The 15,436-nt window shown below is 40.7% G+C and overlaps 1 protein-coding gene across 1 annotated transcript in view; it reads left to right on the top strand.

The window, feature by feature from the left end:
- Positions 1–15,436, top strand: part of LOC121858937 (E3 ubiquitin-protein ligase hyd-like) — a 112,916-nt gene that overhangs the window by 14,908 nt on the left and 82,572 nt on the right. Inside the window, 6 exon segments of the mRNA XM_042355591.1 lie at positions 1,522–1,759; positions 12,482–12,699; positions 13,525–13,544; positions 13,547–13,696; positions 14,029–14,222; positions 14,917–15,102. Of these exon segments, the coding sequence (XP_042211525.1) occupies positions 1,522–1,759; positions 12,482–12,699; positions 13,525–13,544; positions 13,547–13,696; positions 14,029–14,222; positions 14,917–15,102 (1,006 nt within the window).

Below are 15,436 nucleotides of genomic sequence, written 5' to 3'. Positions count from 1 at the left end.
CTGCCTCTCTGTGTTTCTCTCACCTTCACTATGCTTCTCTACCTTCCACTGTGCTTCTCTACCTTCACTGTGCTTCTCTTGCCATCTCTGCTTCTGCCTTCTGTGTTTCTCTTTCACTGTGCTTCTCTACCTTCACTATGCTTCTACCTTCACTGTGCTTCTACCTTCACTGTGCTTCTCTGCCATCTCTGCTTCTCTGCCTCTCTGTGTTTCTGTACCTTCACTGTGCTTCACCTTCACTTCTACCTTCACTGTGCTTCACCTCTCACTGTGCTTCTGGCTTCACTGTGCTTCTCTACCTTCACTGTGCTTCTCTACCTTCACTGTGCTTCTCCACCTTCACTGTGCTTCTCTACCTTCACTGTGCTTCTCTACCTTCACTGTGCTTCTGCTACTTGACCTTCCCTTTTCAACAAACAGGGTGGGTACAGTATTAGGTACAGGGTGGGTACAGTAATAGATACAGTGTGGGCACAGTACTGTGTTAGGTACAGTGTGGGCACAGTACTGTGTTAGGTACAGTGTGGGCACAGTACTGTGTTAGGTATAGTGTGGGTACAGTACTGTAGTTTTTAGCTATGTATTGTGTTGTTCAATAGTTAGTTAACTATTATTGTTAGTCTAGTTAGTTAACTATTATTGTTAGTTTAGTAGTTAGTTAACTATTATTGTTAGTTCAATAGTTAGGTAACTATTATTGTTAGTTCAATAGTTAGGTAACTATTATTGTTAGTTCAATAGTTAGTTAACTATTATTGTTAGTTCAATAGTTAGTTAACTATTATTGTTAGTTCAATAGTTAGTTAACTATTATTGTTAGTTCAATAGTTAGGTAACTATTATTGTTAGTTCAATAGTTAGGTAACTATTATTGTTAGTTCAATAGTTAGTTAACTATTATTGTTAGTTCAATAGTTAGGTAACTATTATTGTTAGTTCAATAGTTAGGTAACTTATTGTTAGTTCAATAGTGTTACTGTATTTCTGTTACTTCATAATCTAGGTACAATAGTTGTTATTGTTTGTTCATTAGTTAGGTAACTATTATTGTTAGTTCAATAGTTAGTTAACTATTATTGTTAGTTCAATAGTTAGCTATTATTTAGTTCAATAGTTAGTTAACTATTATTGTTAGTTCAATAGTTAGGTAACTATTATTGTTAGTTCAATAGTTAGGTAACTTATTGTTAGTTCAATAGTGTTACTGTATTTCTATTTTACAATCTAGGTACAATAGTTGTTATTGTTTGTTCATTAGTTAGGTAACTATTATTGTTAGTTCAATAGAGGTTAACTATTATTGTTAGTTCAATAGTTAGTTAACTATTATTGTTAGTTCAATAGTTAGGTAACTATTATTGTTAGTTCAATAGTTAGGTAACTATTATTGTTAGTTCAATAGTGTTACTGTATTTCTGTTACTTCATAATCTAGGTACAATAGTTGTTATTGTTTATTCATTAGGTAGTAATTAAATCCATGTTAACTAACAATGGCTGTTTACCATTTGTTTGTCAGCAGAAGTTGCAACAAGAGCAGTAGTCAGAGCAGCACCAAGTTGACGGCTCGCATGTCCACCGGCGGCCGGAGGATTGTTTGCACTTCTGGGTCTGGTGGAGTGCGTGGGCGGGGTGCAGGGGTCATCATGGGCTCATCGCGCCCCATGTTGCCTGCACAGTATGTCCCAGAGGAGCTGATATCCCAGGCTCAGGTGGTGCTTCAGGGCAGGAGCCGCAACCTTATTATCAGAGAGCTGCAGGTGCAGTATACAGTACATTAATTTGTTATTTCTCATAAAGCTTCACAAGTTTTGTTGTGATCACCAAAACAAGTCATAGACAACTACCATATGAAGTCACTTTATAGAAGAGATGGGGGTTGTTAACCAGTCAACAATAGTTACAGTTGTGGTATACAGTACTACAGTGGTTCCTCGTTTAATCTGGACGGTCGGAGTAACGAAATTTTGGTTAACGAATTAGCCCCATAAGGATTTACAGTCGATTGGACGAACAAAACTTTGATTAATTAAATCCTTACGACAAACAAGTTTTGTTGTGCGCATCAGCTGATCGGCTAGTCCGCTAATACTGTACAGTAACGTTTATGGTTACATTCGTTTCCAGTGGAGTAAATATAAAGAAAGTTGGTCTCTTGAATATTTTGTATTTTTTATATTGAATTTATTGGTCATTCTAATTTAGTTAACATATTGATAATATATACAGTACAGGAACAGTTTTTGTGTGCCAACCAGCTGATTGAATCACCCACCAATGCTTCTCAGTTTAACTTTGTTTACAGTGGAGTGAACATCCAGTTTGTTGGTCTCTGAATATTTTTGCATTAAAATTATTGGCCAGTCTGAAATTTTATTGATAATATACAGTGCAGAAATTATTATGAAACATGAAGAAGGCATTAGAACCAATGCACTCTAAAGAATATGGCATGTCATCATCGGCTGCCTCTACAATCAGCTGTTTGATATGTAAACAAAGCTGGCAGGAATACAACATACACACCTCAAAATAAGTTAAAATACAGTACAGTATTCTATTGTTTTTTATTTATTATTATACAGTACATTATACTGTACAGTACAGTATCATTTAGTTTATATTTAATGTTTTGTTAATTCTATTACCGGTATACAGTACTTTGTATGTATACTTTTTCTGTGAGTTGGAACAAATTACCCAATATCCCATTGAAATAATAGATTCGGTTAATGAACGACTGTGGAACGAATTGTGTTCATAACCGAGGGACCACTGTACAGTACAGGGGGCCCCCAATTTCGCGGATTTTATTTCGCAGTCTTCTATTATTCGTGGATGACACTCTGGATGTACCAAAGAATGTCTGTGAGTAGTTTTAAAGTTACTGGCATTTTTGCAGCTGGGACAGGGAGCCATTCATTCTAGACACAGTAATTTCTATGTGTGCAAGACAAAAATAAATAATATTGGGAAAATTCTTTCATTAAATAATCAGAAACGAAATTATTAAAAATGTGATAGTCTACCCTCAAGTCCGCGGCTTTATTACATTATTAATGAAGCGGCGAATTAAGGGTAGACTCACACTTTTAATAAATTTGTTTCAGATTAGTTGAGAGAATTTTCCCAATAGAGAGAGAGAGAGAGAGAGAGAGAGATTTTTTTAAATAAATAATTGTCCTAGGGGCAAAGGAATATAGCATTTTTGTACACAAGTTGAAATCCCCCTGCCCCCGTCAGCAAATGTTATTCAAGATGCGATTCTAGGTCATTTTTGAGAATCTAACCTCCGTGAATTTGGGGTCCCCTGTATTTAATGTTTCACTCGTCACAACTGTAGTACAGGCGGTATTGTCTGACAACTGTTTGTGGTCACCGTTGGACAACAAGTGAGAGACGTCGGTGTTGGTTAATATTTACCGTATTTGCCGGCATATAAGACGCACCCCTATTTTACGAGGATATTTTGTAGAGTATTTTTTTTGTATGTTTTGTCATACAATTATTGAAAGTGATTTTAAAGTGGTTTTGTATGGGAAAACATATGATTTTGTGCATGTAAATACAATATACAGTCAAGCCTCTGATGACAACGGTTCGATTCAACAACTTTTCATATTTAAGACCCTAGTTAATTTAGGACCCAGTTCAATTTACGTCCTTATTTCATTCGTATTTATTTACCAAAATATAATAAAATTAAATAAAATTACATTTTCATATAAATAAAACTAAATCCCAATATGTATTATAAAAAATATAAAATTACTATAAAAAAATGAGCGTTGTGCAAAGAAGCAGTTGCTTTATAATGAGTGGTAAACAACACTGAGCTTGTGCCTTTTGTTTTCACCCATCTGAACTGGAGAAAACTTTCTCAAGTTTCTTACAGCATTTTTGCATCCCTATTCAACATGAGCAAGAGAGCAACTGATGGTAGTGTTGTTTCAAAAGCTAATAGAAAGTGTATAAGCTTAGCCGAGAAACTAGATGTGTTAAAACGATGTGAAAAAGGTGAAAGGTCTGTGGATATTATATGGAGCAAGCAATGAACATATTTTCTAAAGTGGATTCATTAACAGAACAAAGCATTAAAATTTAAATAAATGCAAATGACCTTTACATAAAGATGTTGTTAGGTATTCTGCATAAGTTCTATATACAGGAGAGAACACAAACACCTGTATAGTTTTGTAGGTTCGGTTTACTGGATAAGAGTATGTACACAGAGGTGGATAGCACTGCTCCCTTGCTAAGGTCCTGGTCGACCACCATAGACTCCACGCATGGCAAGTGATACATTAGCAGCTTCCATAATGTCAGCAGGCATTGATGCTAATTGCCGTGTATATGTAATAACATTGCCACACGCCAAGTTAGGGGCTAGGCTGAATAAATATAAAATGGAGCAATATACATAATATACATACTACATAATCCAGCATACATAATATACATACACCTCCTCTATACTATAGCAAAGTCTTGAGCGACCTTTTTCGGATCCGCTCTGAGCGCCGAGGGACTCGTATCATCACTGGAAGTGCGCGACTCCAACACTGGTGGCGGCCAGCAGAAGGCAGTGTTACGGGCGGAGAGAAAACGCGTTCCTCCACCACACCTACCTCACTGGCAAACGCATCTGGTAGTCCCGCGTGACCCGTCGCAGACCCATGACTACTCTTCTACTTTGTCCCAACGTAGGGAGGTCGGGTCCTGAACACGACTTGGGTGCCGGCCACTCAAATCTGGGGAGAGAACTGGCGTGGTCGGGCATGGGCGCATTTACGCCCTGAACACGCTCGGGCGGCTCGGCTTATCACAACTTCCTTCTGTCTTGGCCTGCCAACACCCTGGAGAAGGATTGGCTGAGGGTGAGCATAGGGACACAAGAAACTAAGGGCGCCCATACAAAACCTGGGCAGGGAGCGCCCGTGTAAGCAAGAAAAAGGCGGAGTTCAAGAAGACCAACAAGGCCTCGCAGTCATTACCCCAAAAGGGGGCCACCTTAAGCGATGAGGTGCTTCAAAGATTTGACAGCAGCCTCAGCGTGGGCCGCTGGATCGCGGGTAATGGGCGATGACAACACATGCCGGACTTATCGTCAAGGAACGCAGCAAAGTCCCGCTTAGAACTGAGGTTCTCCGCCGGTTCGCAGGGCGCATAGGAACGCCACGCCACGAAGTAGTAGGCGAACTTGCTGATGGTATGCAGACGCCGTAAGGTCACACGCTTTGGATGACAACCGCCAACCAGAGAGACGGTCGACGATAACCAGGAAGGACTTTCCTGACACACAGAAAAGTCGGCTTCATTACAGACTCGCTAAAGGGGCGGTGGGGTTGTCGCCACTGGCGAAGGGTACCTGCTGCTGGCTGGGTTGTAATACGGCGGGCTTACACACCTGACAGCATTGGAGATGTCGGGCCCATGCCAGCCGAACACAGCCCGTCGTGCACGCCGCTTGGTGGCCTCAGCTCCACGGTGACTGCCGTGGAAGGGGCGCAGCCAAGGCGTGGGGACGCGGATGCAGCAGGGACAACTACCGGGCGAGTCACTAGCCAGAGTGTAGGGTAGGGCGGCAGCAGGGTAGTTGCTGCTGCCCTCTGCGGCACCCTGTTGGCTTGTCTTACCAAGAATAGGTTTGGGAAGTCCTGGGAGATGATGGTGGCCAACTCTTGACAATGTCTGTAGGACAGCAAAGGAGCCGACACCGCTATGCACATCAATCCAGGCTTGACACCTACCTGTTGCCAAAGGTGACTTGTGCTTGGAGTGAACCCAGTCGGGTCATCTGTGAACCATCTGCCATAAAGCCGAGATCCTGGGGCGTCCTAGATCACTTTGAGAGAGCCCCAAGCATTGCAAAATGCTGGGGACCGGCGACTGTAGCATCAGCCGTGTGTCGGGCAACATCTGGAGACGGGATGGCACACTGCGTAGGTCACAAATGACACTGATGTACTGGGAACTTTGGTCCTGACGCTGGGAGCAATACATTCCTAATATGGCTCCAGCGCTGTCCAGGTCGCCGCGGCTCTGATTGGGAGACTGTGGGCGCCCCTTCTCTGGTAGAAGGGCCGAAGCCCGCGATGTTCCTTGCTGTTGGAAGGGCAACACTTGTCATAGTGGGCCCAGACGGCAGCATTACTGCACTGGACGCGCTTGGCTGGGCAATCGCATCGTGAGTGACCAGCGGTTCCTTACGGTCACAACTGTTGCAGGTAGACTGAGCAGCTGGACATACCTGTGTTCCGCGCTGCTTACCACACAGTTGTTGCAAAATGAACCGGCGTGGACGTGCGTGGGCTTAAGGCGAGGAGCAGACTTCTTGTCCTTCTTGTACCGGAAACAGCTGCATACAGCTGTAGGGGAGCTCGATGGCAGAGGTGGCACACCTGGCAGCCTCATAGAGCCACATATCACACCACATCCTGAAGAGAAGAGGAAGATTTAGGAGGTGAGGCGCTGGACAAGTTCCTCGCCCCTAACACCCATCAGGGATCACCTGTTTCCAACTGGGTCTCCTCGCGACTGCTGGTGGTGGCCTAAACATATATCTACTCCCTTCCCAGGCCTCTTAAGACGCATACAAAAGCGCCAAAAAAGACTCACCCTCCATCTGTCTGCAGCTAACACCCTCCTACAGCAGAGCTTCATTCTGTTGTCCTTGATGTGCCAAGCAGAACAACGCCCAGTACCTCCTCTACAGACAGCTTAAGAGGTTGGGGGTACCTGCAACGTATGTTCTAAGACACGCTTGAACTTCCATGACAGGCACATACGCAGCTGGATGAGTTGTTTAGGCTGTGACAAACTCTGAGATCCACCATTAGAGACACCAGCCCACCACGCCATATTCGCTAAGTCTGAAATTTACGCCAGGCTCCAAGATACGGCGTTGAGCTGCTGCTTTTAGGTGGGGCTGGGGCGAAGGAAGTATGATGAGGTATTCGAACCATCTCAGTACCCAGGCAGTGTTGTGAGCCAGGGGCTTGCTAACAGTGAGGCGCAGATATCAAGGCTTCAAACCGCACTGTCTTCCATTCTCCGCTGGTGGTCTCTGTTTGCCTCTGCTTGCCTTCTGTGCTCATCCTCACAAACGTCTGTGAGCCATCCTCGCCTCTCATCTCTCATAAATCCTTCATTAAGAAGTACTATCTCTGGAGATAACGCTTGAATGTTGAGGTGAAGGGGCTGCGCTGAAGTTGTGGAGCTGGGCCGCCTGGTCATCCATCTCTGGGGACTATCATCCGCTTGATCATCCAGGCGCTTGGGTCCAATGGCCACGAAGGTATGAGCATAACTACTTTATTCAGTACTGTGTCTTAAATCAGTGTTGACCGTCAGCCCGCCGTATCAACAAGATTTTCAGACAAAAAATTTAATTAAATACACACAGATAAGTAGGTTATATATATAAAATATATATAATGAAGCCGAAGGTCAGCAAGTGTTAGTACATGTATGTGTGTGTGTCCCAGGCAGGCAGAGCCGCCTCAGCCCCAGCTGTGAGGGGGGGTGGAGGCTGCCAGAGGGAGGGGTGGAGATAGAGTAGCTCAGTTGCCTGTAAACGGTCAGAGGAGGGTGCGCTTGAGCTCTACACCCACAAATGCCCAGAACATGCCGTGATACCTTGGAAATCCGTTCTAACAAGGTCACACATGAATGGCAATTAAACACACAATGCACTTAACACTTCACAGAAAATCACTGTCACTGACACTGCTCAAAGTTGGGCACCTTCGAGGGATGACGCTGGCTGACCTGCCGGGATCCATCAGCCGGGCTTCCACAAACTTGCACCAATCACCGTAATAATCCAGTAAAACTACGACCAAGCCATGTTAGGTATTCTGGGTAATAAGTTCTATATACAGGAGAGAACACAAATACCTGTATAGTTTTGTAGGTTCGGGTTTACTGATAAGAGTATGTACACAGAGGTGTGATAGCACTGCTCCCCTTGCTAGCTGTCCTGTCAATCACCATAGACTACGATGGCAAGGATACATTAGTGCTTCCATACGCCGCCAGGCATTACTTAATTAAGCTGCAGGGATATGGTAATAACATTGCCACTACGCCAAGTTAGCTGGTGGGCTGAATAAATATAAATGGAGCACATACATAATATACATACATAATACATAATCCAGCATACATAATATACATACAGATGTATAGTGAGAAAAGAAAGCAGCTGTGAAGGTTCTTTTGACAGCTTTATTATTTGAAGGCCTAAACCATCAACTTCAGCTACACCGCCAAATTCAGCATCATAAGCAGCTTCAACATCAACTTCTGGTTCAGTAACAGTTTCAGCATCAGCGTTATGGAAAGCTACAGCTTCAGCCAGAGTTGAAGCTGATGACTTAGTCATCTGAGTAAAAACTCGCACAATATTCATTGACTGTCCTTATGTTTTAGACTTTACCACCATTGGTGTGTAGAATTTTTGTTTTACATTCGTAAATATTATTTAAAACATATATGAACAGTAAATAAATGTTGCTTTCATATTCATATGTAGAGAAATGACGATATGTTTTCACATGTACAGTTACGCACTTACTGTTCATACGTTGGCATTCCCAATCATCTGCTTTATTTCTTTACCATTAGTGGTTAGCTACTTCTAGTGTTCCATTTATTAACATTAAATAACATTACAGTACTTAAAACATACATACAGGTATTCATTTTTTGAAAATTAAGTTCATTACAGCTACAACCAGGGTCTTATTTTCTTCAGTTTCTTATGTAGAACCATCGTCACTACCTAAAACAATGCCTTGTTCCTCGTATGTTATAATATTCTACATATAATTAATGAATTGCATTGTTCATTTTAATATATATAAACATTAATTCAATCAAATATTTATTCAGTAATAAACATTAATAAATCTTTTGTACATATTCTTAAGATAAATGATGCAGTATCCTTAAATGCGCACGTATATGTTGGATTGTTCCATTTATTAACATTAAATAACGTTACTTAAAACATATATACAGTATTCATTTTTTTTTACATTAATTTTACCACAGCTACAACCAGGGTCTTATTTTCTTAATTTTCTCCTGTATGACCATCGTCCCGACTCCGGTGTAAACACAAACGAAAACAATGTGCCCCATCTCCTCTTGTGTGACCATATTATTCATTTATATTGTATAAGGTGCATTCACAAACATTATTTAAAGAATATAGTTTGCAATTTTCATTAACTGTATTGTTTTGGGGGGAAAAGAAGGTAAAAAGCCACACAAAAGATATGGAAAGGTCACACTTGGGAATGCATCTCATTAGTATAGTACAGGTTGTACCTCTCTAGTCCGGCAACCTCGGGACCTGACCGGTGCCGTACCATGGAAATTGCCGGACCATGGAAATTCACCCTTTTCCTGGATAGATAGTGACTTGTGCTTATGCTTGGAAGCACTAGCACCACTTTCTCTGCATCATGGTCTCTTTGAAGACATATTGAAGGGTTAAATGTCGATAGTAGCTTCTAAATTTCGAGTTTTTAATTTTTAACGATTTTATTGGAACAAAAAACTAAATAAATAAAATTTTGACGGCGAAACTTGAATTTCGACGGGTTTGAATGGCCCGCCAACGCAGACGACGTGCATATCGGAACCGCGCCATTTCTCTTATGTATAAAAGATTCATTATTGTTTATTACTGAATGTCTTTTTAATTAATGTTTATGTGTGCAATGAACAATAATACAATTCATTAATAATACGTAGAATATTAAAACACACGAGGAAATGACACAGCATTGTTTTCGATTACAAAACCAGTGACTGACTGGTTCTACAAATAAAACTGAAGAAAATAAGACCTTGGTTGTAGCTGTAGTAAAATTAATATGGTTGTTTTAAGTAATGTTATTTAATGTTAATAAATGGAACAATAGAAGTAGCTAACGATAATGGTAAAGAAAAAGAGAGATCACAGATGTAAGCGCGAGGCCACGTGAAAACATATCGTCATTACTTTACATAAGAATATGAAAGCGACACTTATTTACTGTCTATATATTTTAATGAATGTTTCTGAATTTGTTTTTATTGAATTAATGTATGTGTGTGCAAAATTAATAATACAATTTATTAATAATACAGTGACCCCTCCATTAACGAACTCAATTCGTTCCAGAAGGTCGTCTAACCTAAAAAGTTCATTAACCGAAACCATTGTTTCAATGGGTTTTTGGGTAATTGGTTCCAGCTCACCTAAAAATTTCCTAAATTCAACAAAAATGGTAGAAAAGTTCACTTACTTTGAGGTGTGTATGTAGAAGGCTCCTGATGATGATGATGATGGGATTTAGAATGGGGTGGAGGAGAAGAAGAAGAGAAGGCATTGGGGTGGAAGAGAAGTCACCCCATGGCGCATTTCACCCATAAATTTTAGCTCTCTTGGTGTAATTCAAGATTATTTTCTTTAAATCAACACTGCACTGCATTATATATTGTCAATATGTAAAATATATTTCAAATGACCAATAATTTGTTGGAAACACAGAAAGCGCTTTAGTTGAAGAGAGTCTCAAGCAAGATGTTACCTCCAGTGAAAACAGAGAGAGACTAACTCCTGTTTGCTGTGTTAAGAGGCTGGATGCCGCGCATTAAACTAGTCACTTTACCTTAAATTTTGTTCACTAATTGTAAAATGATTAAAAAATTGAATATTAAACTTAAAATTATGAATAATATAAACTTTGATATTTACTAAAATAGTAAGGAATTTAAGCCCTAGAACCAATTAATGTATTGCGACTGATACTAAAGCTGGTTGCCCGGTCAGTGGAAGCGTAAACATGTTGAGGTCGGTTCGTAAGAACTTCGTTAAATCAATTGAAGATCCTTATGAAGGCAGTTCGTTAATCGAAATTACGTTAACCGAGGTGTTCGTTAAACGAGTCACTGTACGCGGGAATATTAGAGGAGATCTAGACGCTGCCGCATTGTTTATGTTAAAGCTACTTAAACCAGTGACTGATTGGTTCTACATATAAAACTGAAGAAAGTAATAAGACCCATTTTAGCTGTAGTAAAATTAATGTAAAAAATTAATATGGTTGTTTGAAGTACCTGTAGTGTTATTTAATGTTAATAAATGGAACAATATAAGTAGCAACCATTAATGGTAAAAGTGAGATCTTGGCCATGTAAGACATGTGAAACATATCGCCATTACTCTACATAAGAATATGAAAGCAACACTATTTACTGCTCATATATATTGAAGGGTTAAATGTTGTACTCTGTATAGACAAGCAGAGAGAGAGAGAGAGCAGCCGAACTGCCGGATGTAAACAAACCTTAATTTCCCCATGGGCTTTTTTAGGATTAGCCCACCCAGGCATAGGTCACTGACCCACATTGGGGCCTGAGGGCAAAAATTTAATACTCCTGTAATAAAATTCAGATAAGTAAAAAAAAGCTGCCTATCTACCTATTGGACAAACTCAAATCGTTCCGGACCACGGGAGTTTCCGGACCACAGAATGCCGGACTAGAGAGGTACAACCTGTAACATTATGCTAACCCAACTCTACCTCTGATCAGAGCAGCTGTATGGCTTGTTTATATTTTGGTCAAGAAAATTAACGACAGGATGTGAAACCTTTTATTTTTAGCTGCTTATTTTGTTGTTGTCATGATCGGCCACCGGGGTGTAGCATCATCACCATTGTTTTGGCGTCATCGACACATTGCAAATGGCTGACTGGCAGCTGAACTTTCTGTAAACATTTCTTTAATCTTTCTAGGGCCATTTTTCATTTAGATAATGAACAAATGTTTCTTAAAGGTAATTCAGTCAATAATGTAAGATATGTATTCAGGAGGGTGTATGCTGAAGGAGGTACAGTGAGATGATGTGAGCTTCCTCTGCCATTATGCCATTATTTAAGTCTTAAGCAAATTTGCAAGTTTGTGATAATTTGCTTGTTTTTCAGTATTTTATTTTTAGTAATATTATTAGTAACACAATTTTTTTGCTCGTGTGACTACTGCTCGTCCCAGACTCCCTAGCGAGGCACCTACACCTATGGCGCTCGGCCTCCCATCCGTAATATGGGCTTATTTAGATGCAGGGTAATTTGGGATACATTTAAAAAAAAATGCGTCTTATACGCCAGCAAATACGGTAATTCAATGTTAAATTGTTGGCACCTGTTAATTTTGTAATAATAATCCCATTTTAACATATCAATACTGTACACAGCACAATCAGGTTATTTTATTTGTTTAAAAGCATAAATAAATTAAATAGCATTAAAATATGATGTACAACACACCGAAGTACTCTATGATATTCCAGGGCCTTCCCAGTTTTCTTAAAGAGATTTGTGGAAATGGGAATTAGGATTTTTGCTGTTTTCTCCAGTTTGTGGGATTCTCAAGTAGCAGATAACAGGGAGCTTACTTACCACTTTCTACCACCTACTATACAGAGAACCAACCTGGATGTGAACCTGGCAGTCAACAACTTACTGTCACGGGATGATGAGGACGTGGAGGAGCCCGAGGAGAGTGGTGACTCCTTTGTACCAGAAGACCTGATATCTCTACTAGATGCTGGCATATCTGTGGCTGCTGACCATCCCTCAGTCATAATTGATGCAGATGCCATGTTCTCAGATGACATGTTTGGATATTCCCTGTGGCGCAGGTATGCTTCATCATCAATGTTTTAATGTCATTTTCCACACTTGTACTTGTTAGCCACATTTACCTGATGGCAGCTCTCCATGTCGCTCAGTCTCTTGGACCCTCTCTCGTCGGGTTCTTAACTCATTTTTTACCCCTTTTCCCTGTCATTCTTGGCCTACCCTTGGCTCACCTTTCCTCTTCTCCACATTTAGACTTCAGTATCTCCTGTCCCAGCTAGTCTCCTCCATTCTCTCTACTTCCCAAACCATCTCAGCCAACCTCTACCCAAAACTTCTCCAGTACTGTACTCTCAACACTCAATTGCTCTCAACAGGAATTTCTGTCTTACAGTGTCTCATTACACATCCATCTCACTGTTCACATTTCAGCCCATGTTTCACTGCTATACAACATCACACTACTCATGCCGGTTGCACACATCTTTCCTTTCACAGAAAAGTAAAACAGTAAAATATGGACAAACAGATTTGCTGTAATTGATAAATGATCAAAAGTTTCATTTTAGTCAAATCATCAGCATTAGATTGTTCCCCATCTCCCTCCCCTACTTAAAAAATAAATAAATAAGTAAAGATAAAATAAAGATCATGATCTTAAAACAGAATCTTTTAGTGTTTGGGAAGGTGATTACTAAATTATTAACATGCACACGCATACGACACACACACACACACACACACACACACACACACACACACACACACACACACACACACACACTCACACTCACTCACTCACTCACACACACTCACACACTCACTCACTTACAGAGTTATAGGATTTTTATGGTGAATGTGTTATCTGATGATATTTCAATTGTCAGTCGATCAGGTGGAAGCCGTGGGCAGGTGAGAGAGACCGTGAGGGTTCTGCAGGTTCCACCGGTTCAGAACACCGCGGTGAGCGTGAACTGAGATGGCGTGACTGCACTACTCGGGACCCCGTAAGGGTCTCCAACGCTCTGCTGTCGGTTAGAGTCACACAACCCCACACAGGTTTGTTTATGCTGTGCTGAGTCACCTAATTTAGGTTTGTTCATATTAGGTTGAGTCAACTGATACATTATAACATGTTTTTGGTAACACATACATATTATTCTTGGTCCTGTCTGTTTGTCTCCTAGTCTATGTAACTTGAGAATAAGTATACAGGATTGAACCAAACTTGTTAGGTTACAGCAAATGTGACAGGATCCACATGATAAACTTTTAGTAGCTACAGTTCACGACCGAAAAGTTACCATAATAACAGTTCACACAACGGTGATAATGCTATGGCACATTTATCAGCACGGTAATTCTTAAATTAATGTTGCAGAAACTGAAAGAAAAAGATTCCCTGCTGCCAGATGCTATTGATGTGGCAGACAGCCTACAGTACTGGCCAGAGAGACAAGGGAACCAGCCTGCCCCGAGGTTTACACACATTGCTGCCCTCCACTCCGAGCTGGTCGCTGTGTCCACCACCGGACAACTCTACCAGTGGCGGTGGGCAGATAAAGACCCATATGTGCACCCTGAGGTAAGGAGCTGCCTTGTTGGTCACCACAGTACCCTGAAGTGGTACACTATATGTACAGTAGTTCAAGTGAACATTAATTATCTATGTCATTCACTATTAATATGTATCCTTGCTGGTTTTGAAATAAGTTTGAAGATTTTATGAAATTGTAATTTAATCAATAGTTAGGTTTGCTCTTAATTTTCAACCAACATATTTATAAAATGCCTTACCAGGAGTAACATTATGTAAGGATTTATGTACAGGTGCTCTACTTACGATGGGTGAGGGACCCAAATCCAGGTCAGAAGTCCCAATGGTCATAAGTCCGATATAAAAAAAAAAACATCAAAATTTTTTCATTTTTTTAATAAAAATCTACAATGAAATACAGTACAGTAAAAGTAATAAATAATGAGGAATGGATACAGTGTGACTGAGCACTTACCTTAATGGTCAGCTGAATGCACATGGGGCCCCATAATTTCTAATTATACATGGAGACTACATTAACTGGAAACGCTTTCGCATAGAAAATGCGTCATTTGAAAAAAATGGTCACAATCTGGGCGTCAGAGTCCCGACGGTCATAAGTCCAAGCAGTCGTAAGTCGGGAACTACCTGTATTGTAATTTTTAAACATTTTGATGAGATAAAGTTTCTCCAAGTTAGATGATGTAATCCTCTACTAACAATGTATTGTTATGTTTGTTAGCTATCAACTGTGCACCACCCTAAGGCAGTGCCCCTGGGACTAGCAGGAGAGAGAGTGGTGGCCATCAGTGCTGCTGGTGTCAGGTGCAGTGTTGCCACAGAGTCTGGTCGTGTGGCCACTTGGCTGGATGAGACACTAGCTGATGTAGCCACCAAATTGGAACAGCCTGCCCAGTCCTTCCCAGAGGTATGTCTTATGAGCATTCTGGAAATTATTTTTTTATATTGGTTATTTTTTATTTTACCTTGGTGCTCTGAGACACAGAACTTCAAGCATGGATGATACACTTTATTTAAGAATATTATGGATGGGTGACTTGTAGATGATGAGAATGGGTCCTGTTGTGTGGTATAGAATTGGTGAATGGAGTCGCCTTGTGTGGTACAATTTGGTGAGAATAGGTCACCTTATTTGTGTGTGAATATAGGGGTGGTGAGTAAGTGCCTTGTGTGGTATGGGGAGTGCGTGGTGATCCTTGTTGTATAGGTATAGAATTGGTGAGGCCGATTCACCTTGTTGT

Source organism: Homarus americanus, unplaced genomic scaffold (genome assembly GCF_018991925.1).
Source record: "Homarus americanus isolate GMGI-L3 unplaced genomic scaffold, GMGI_Hamer_2.0 scaffold8226, whole genome shotgun sequence".
In the NCBI taxonomy this organism is placed as follows: Eukaryota; Metazoa; Arthropoda; class Malacostraca; order Decapoda; family Nephropidae; genus Homarus; species Homarus americanus.
This window is presented reverse-complemented; position numbering and strand designations above follow the sequence as displayed.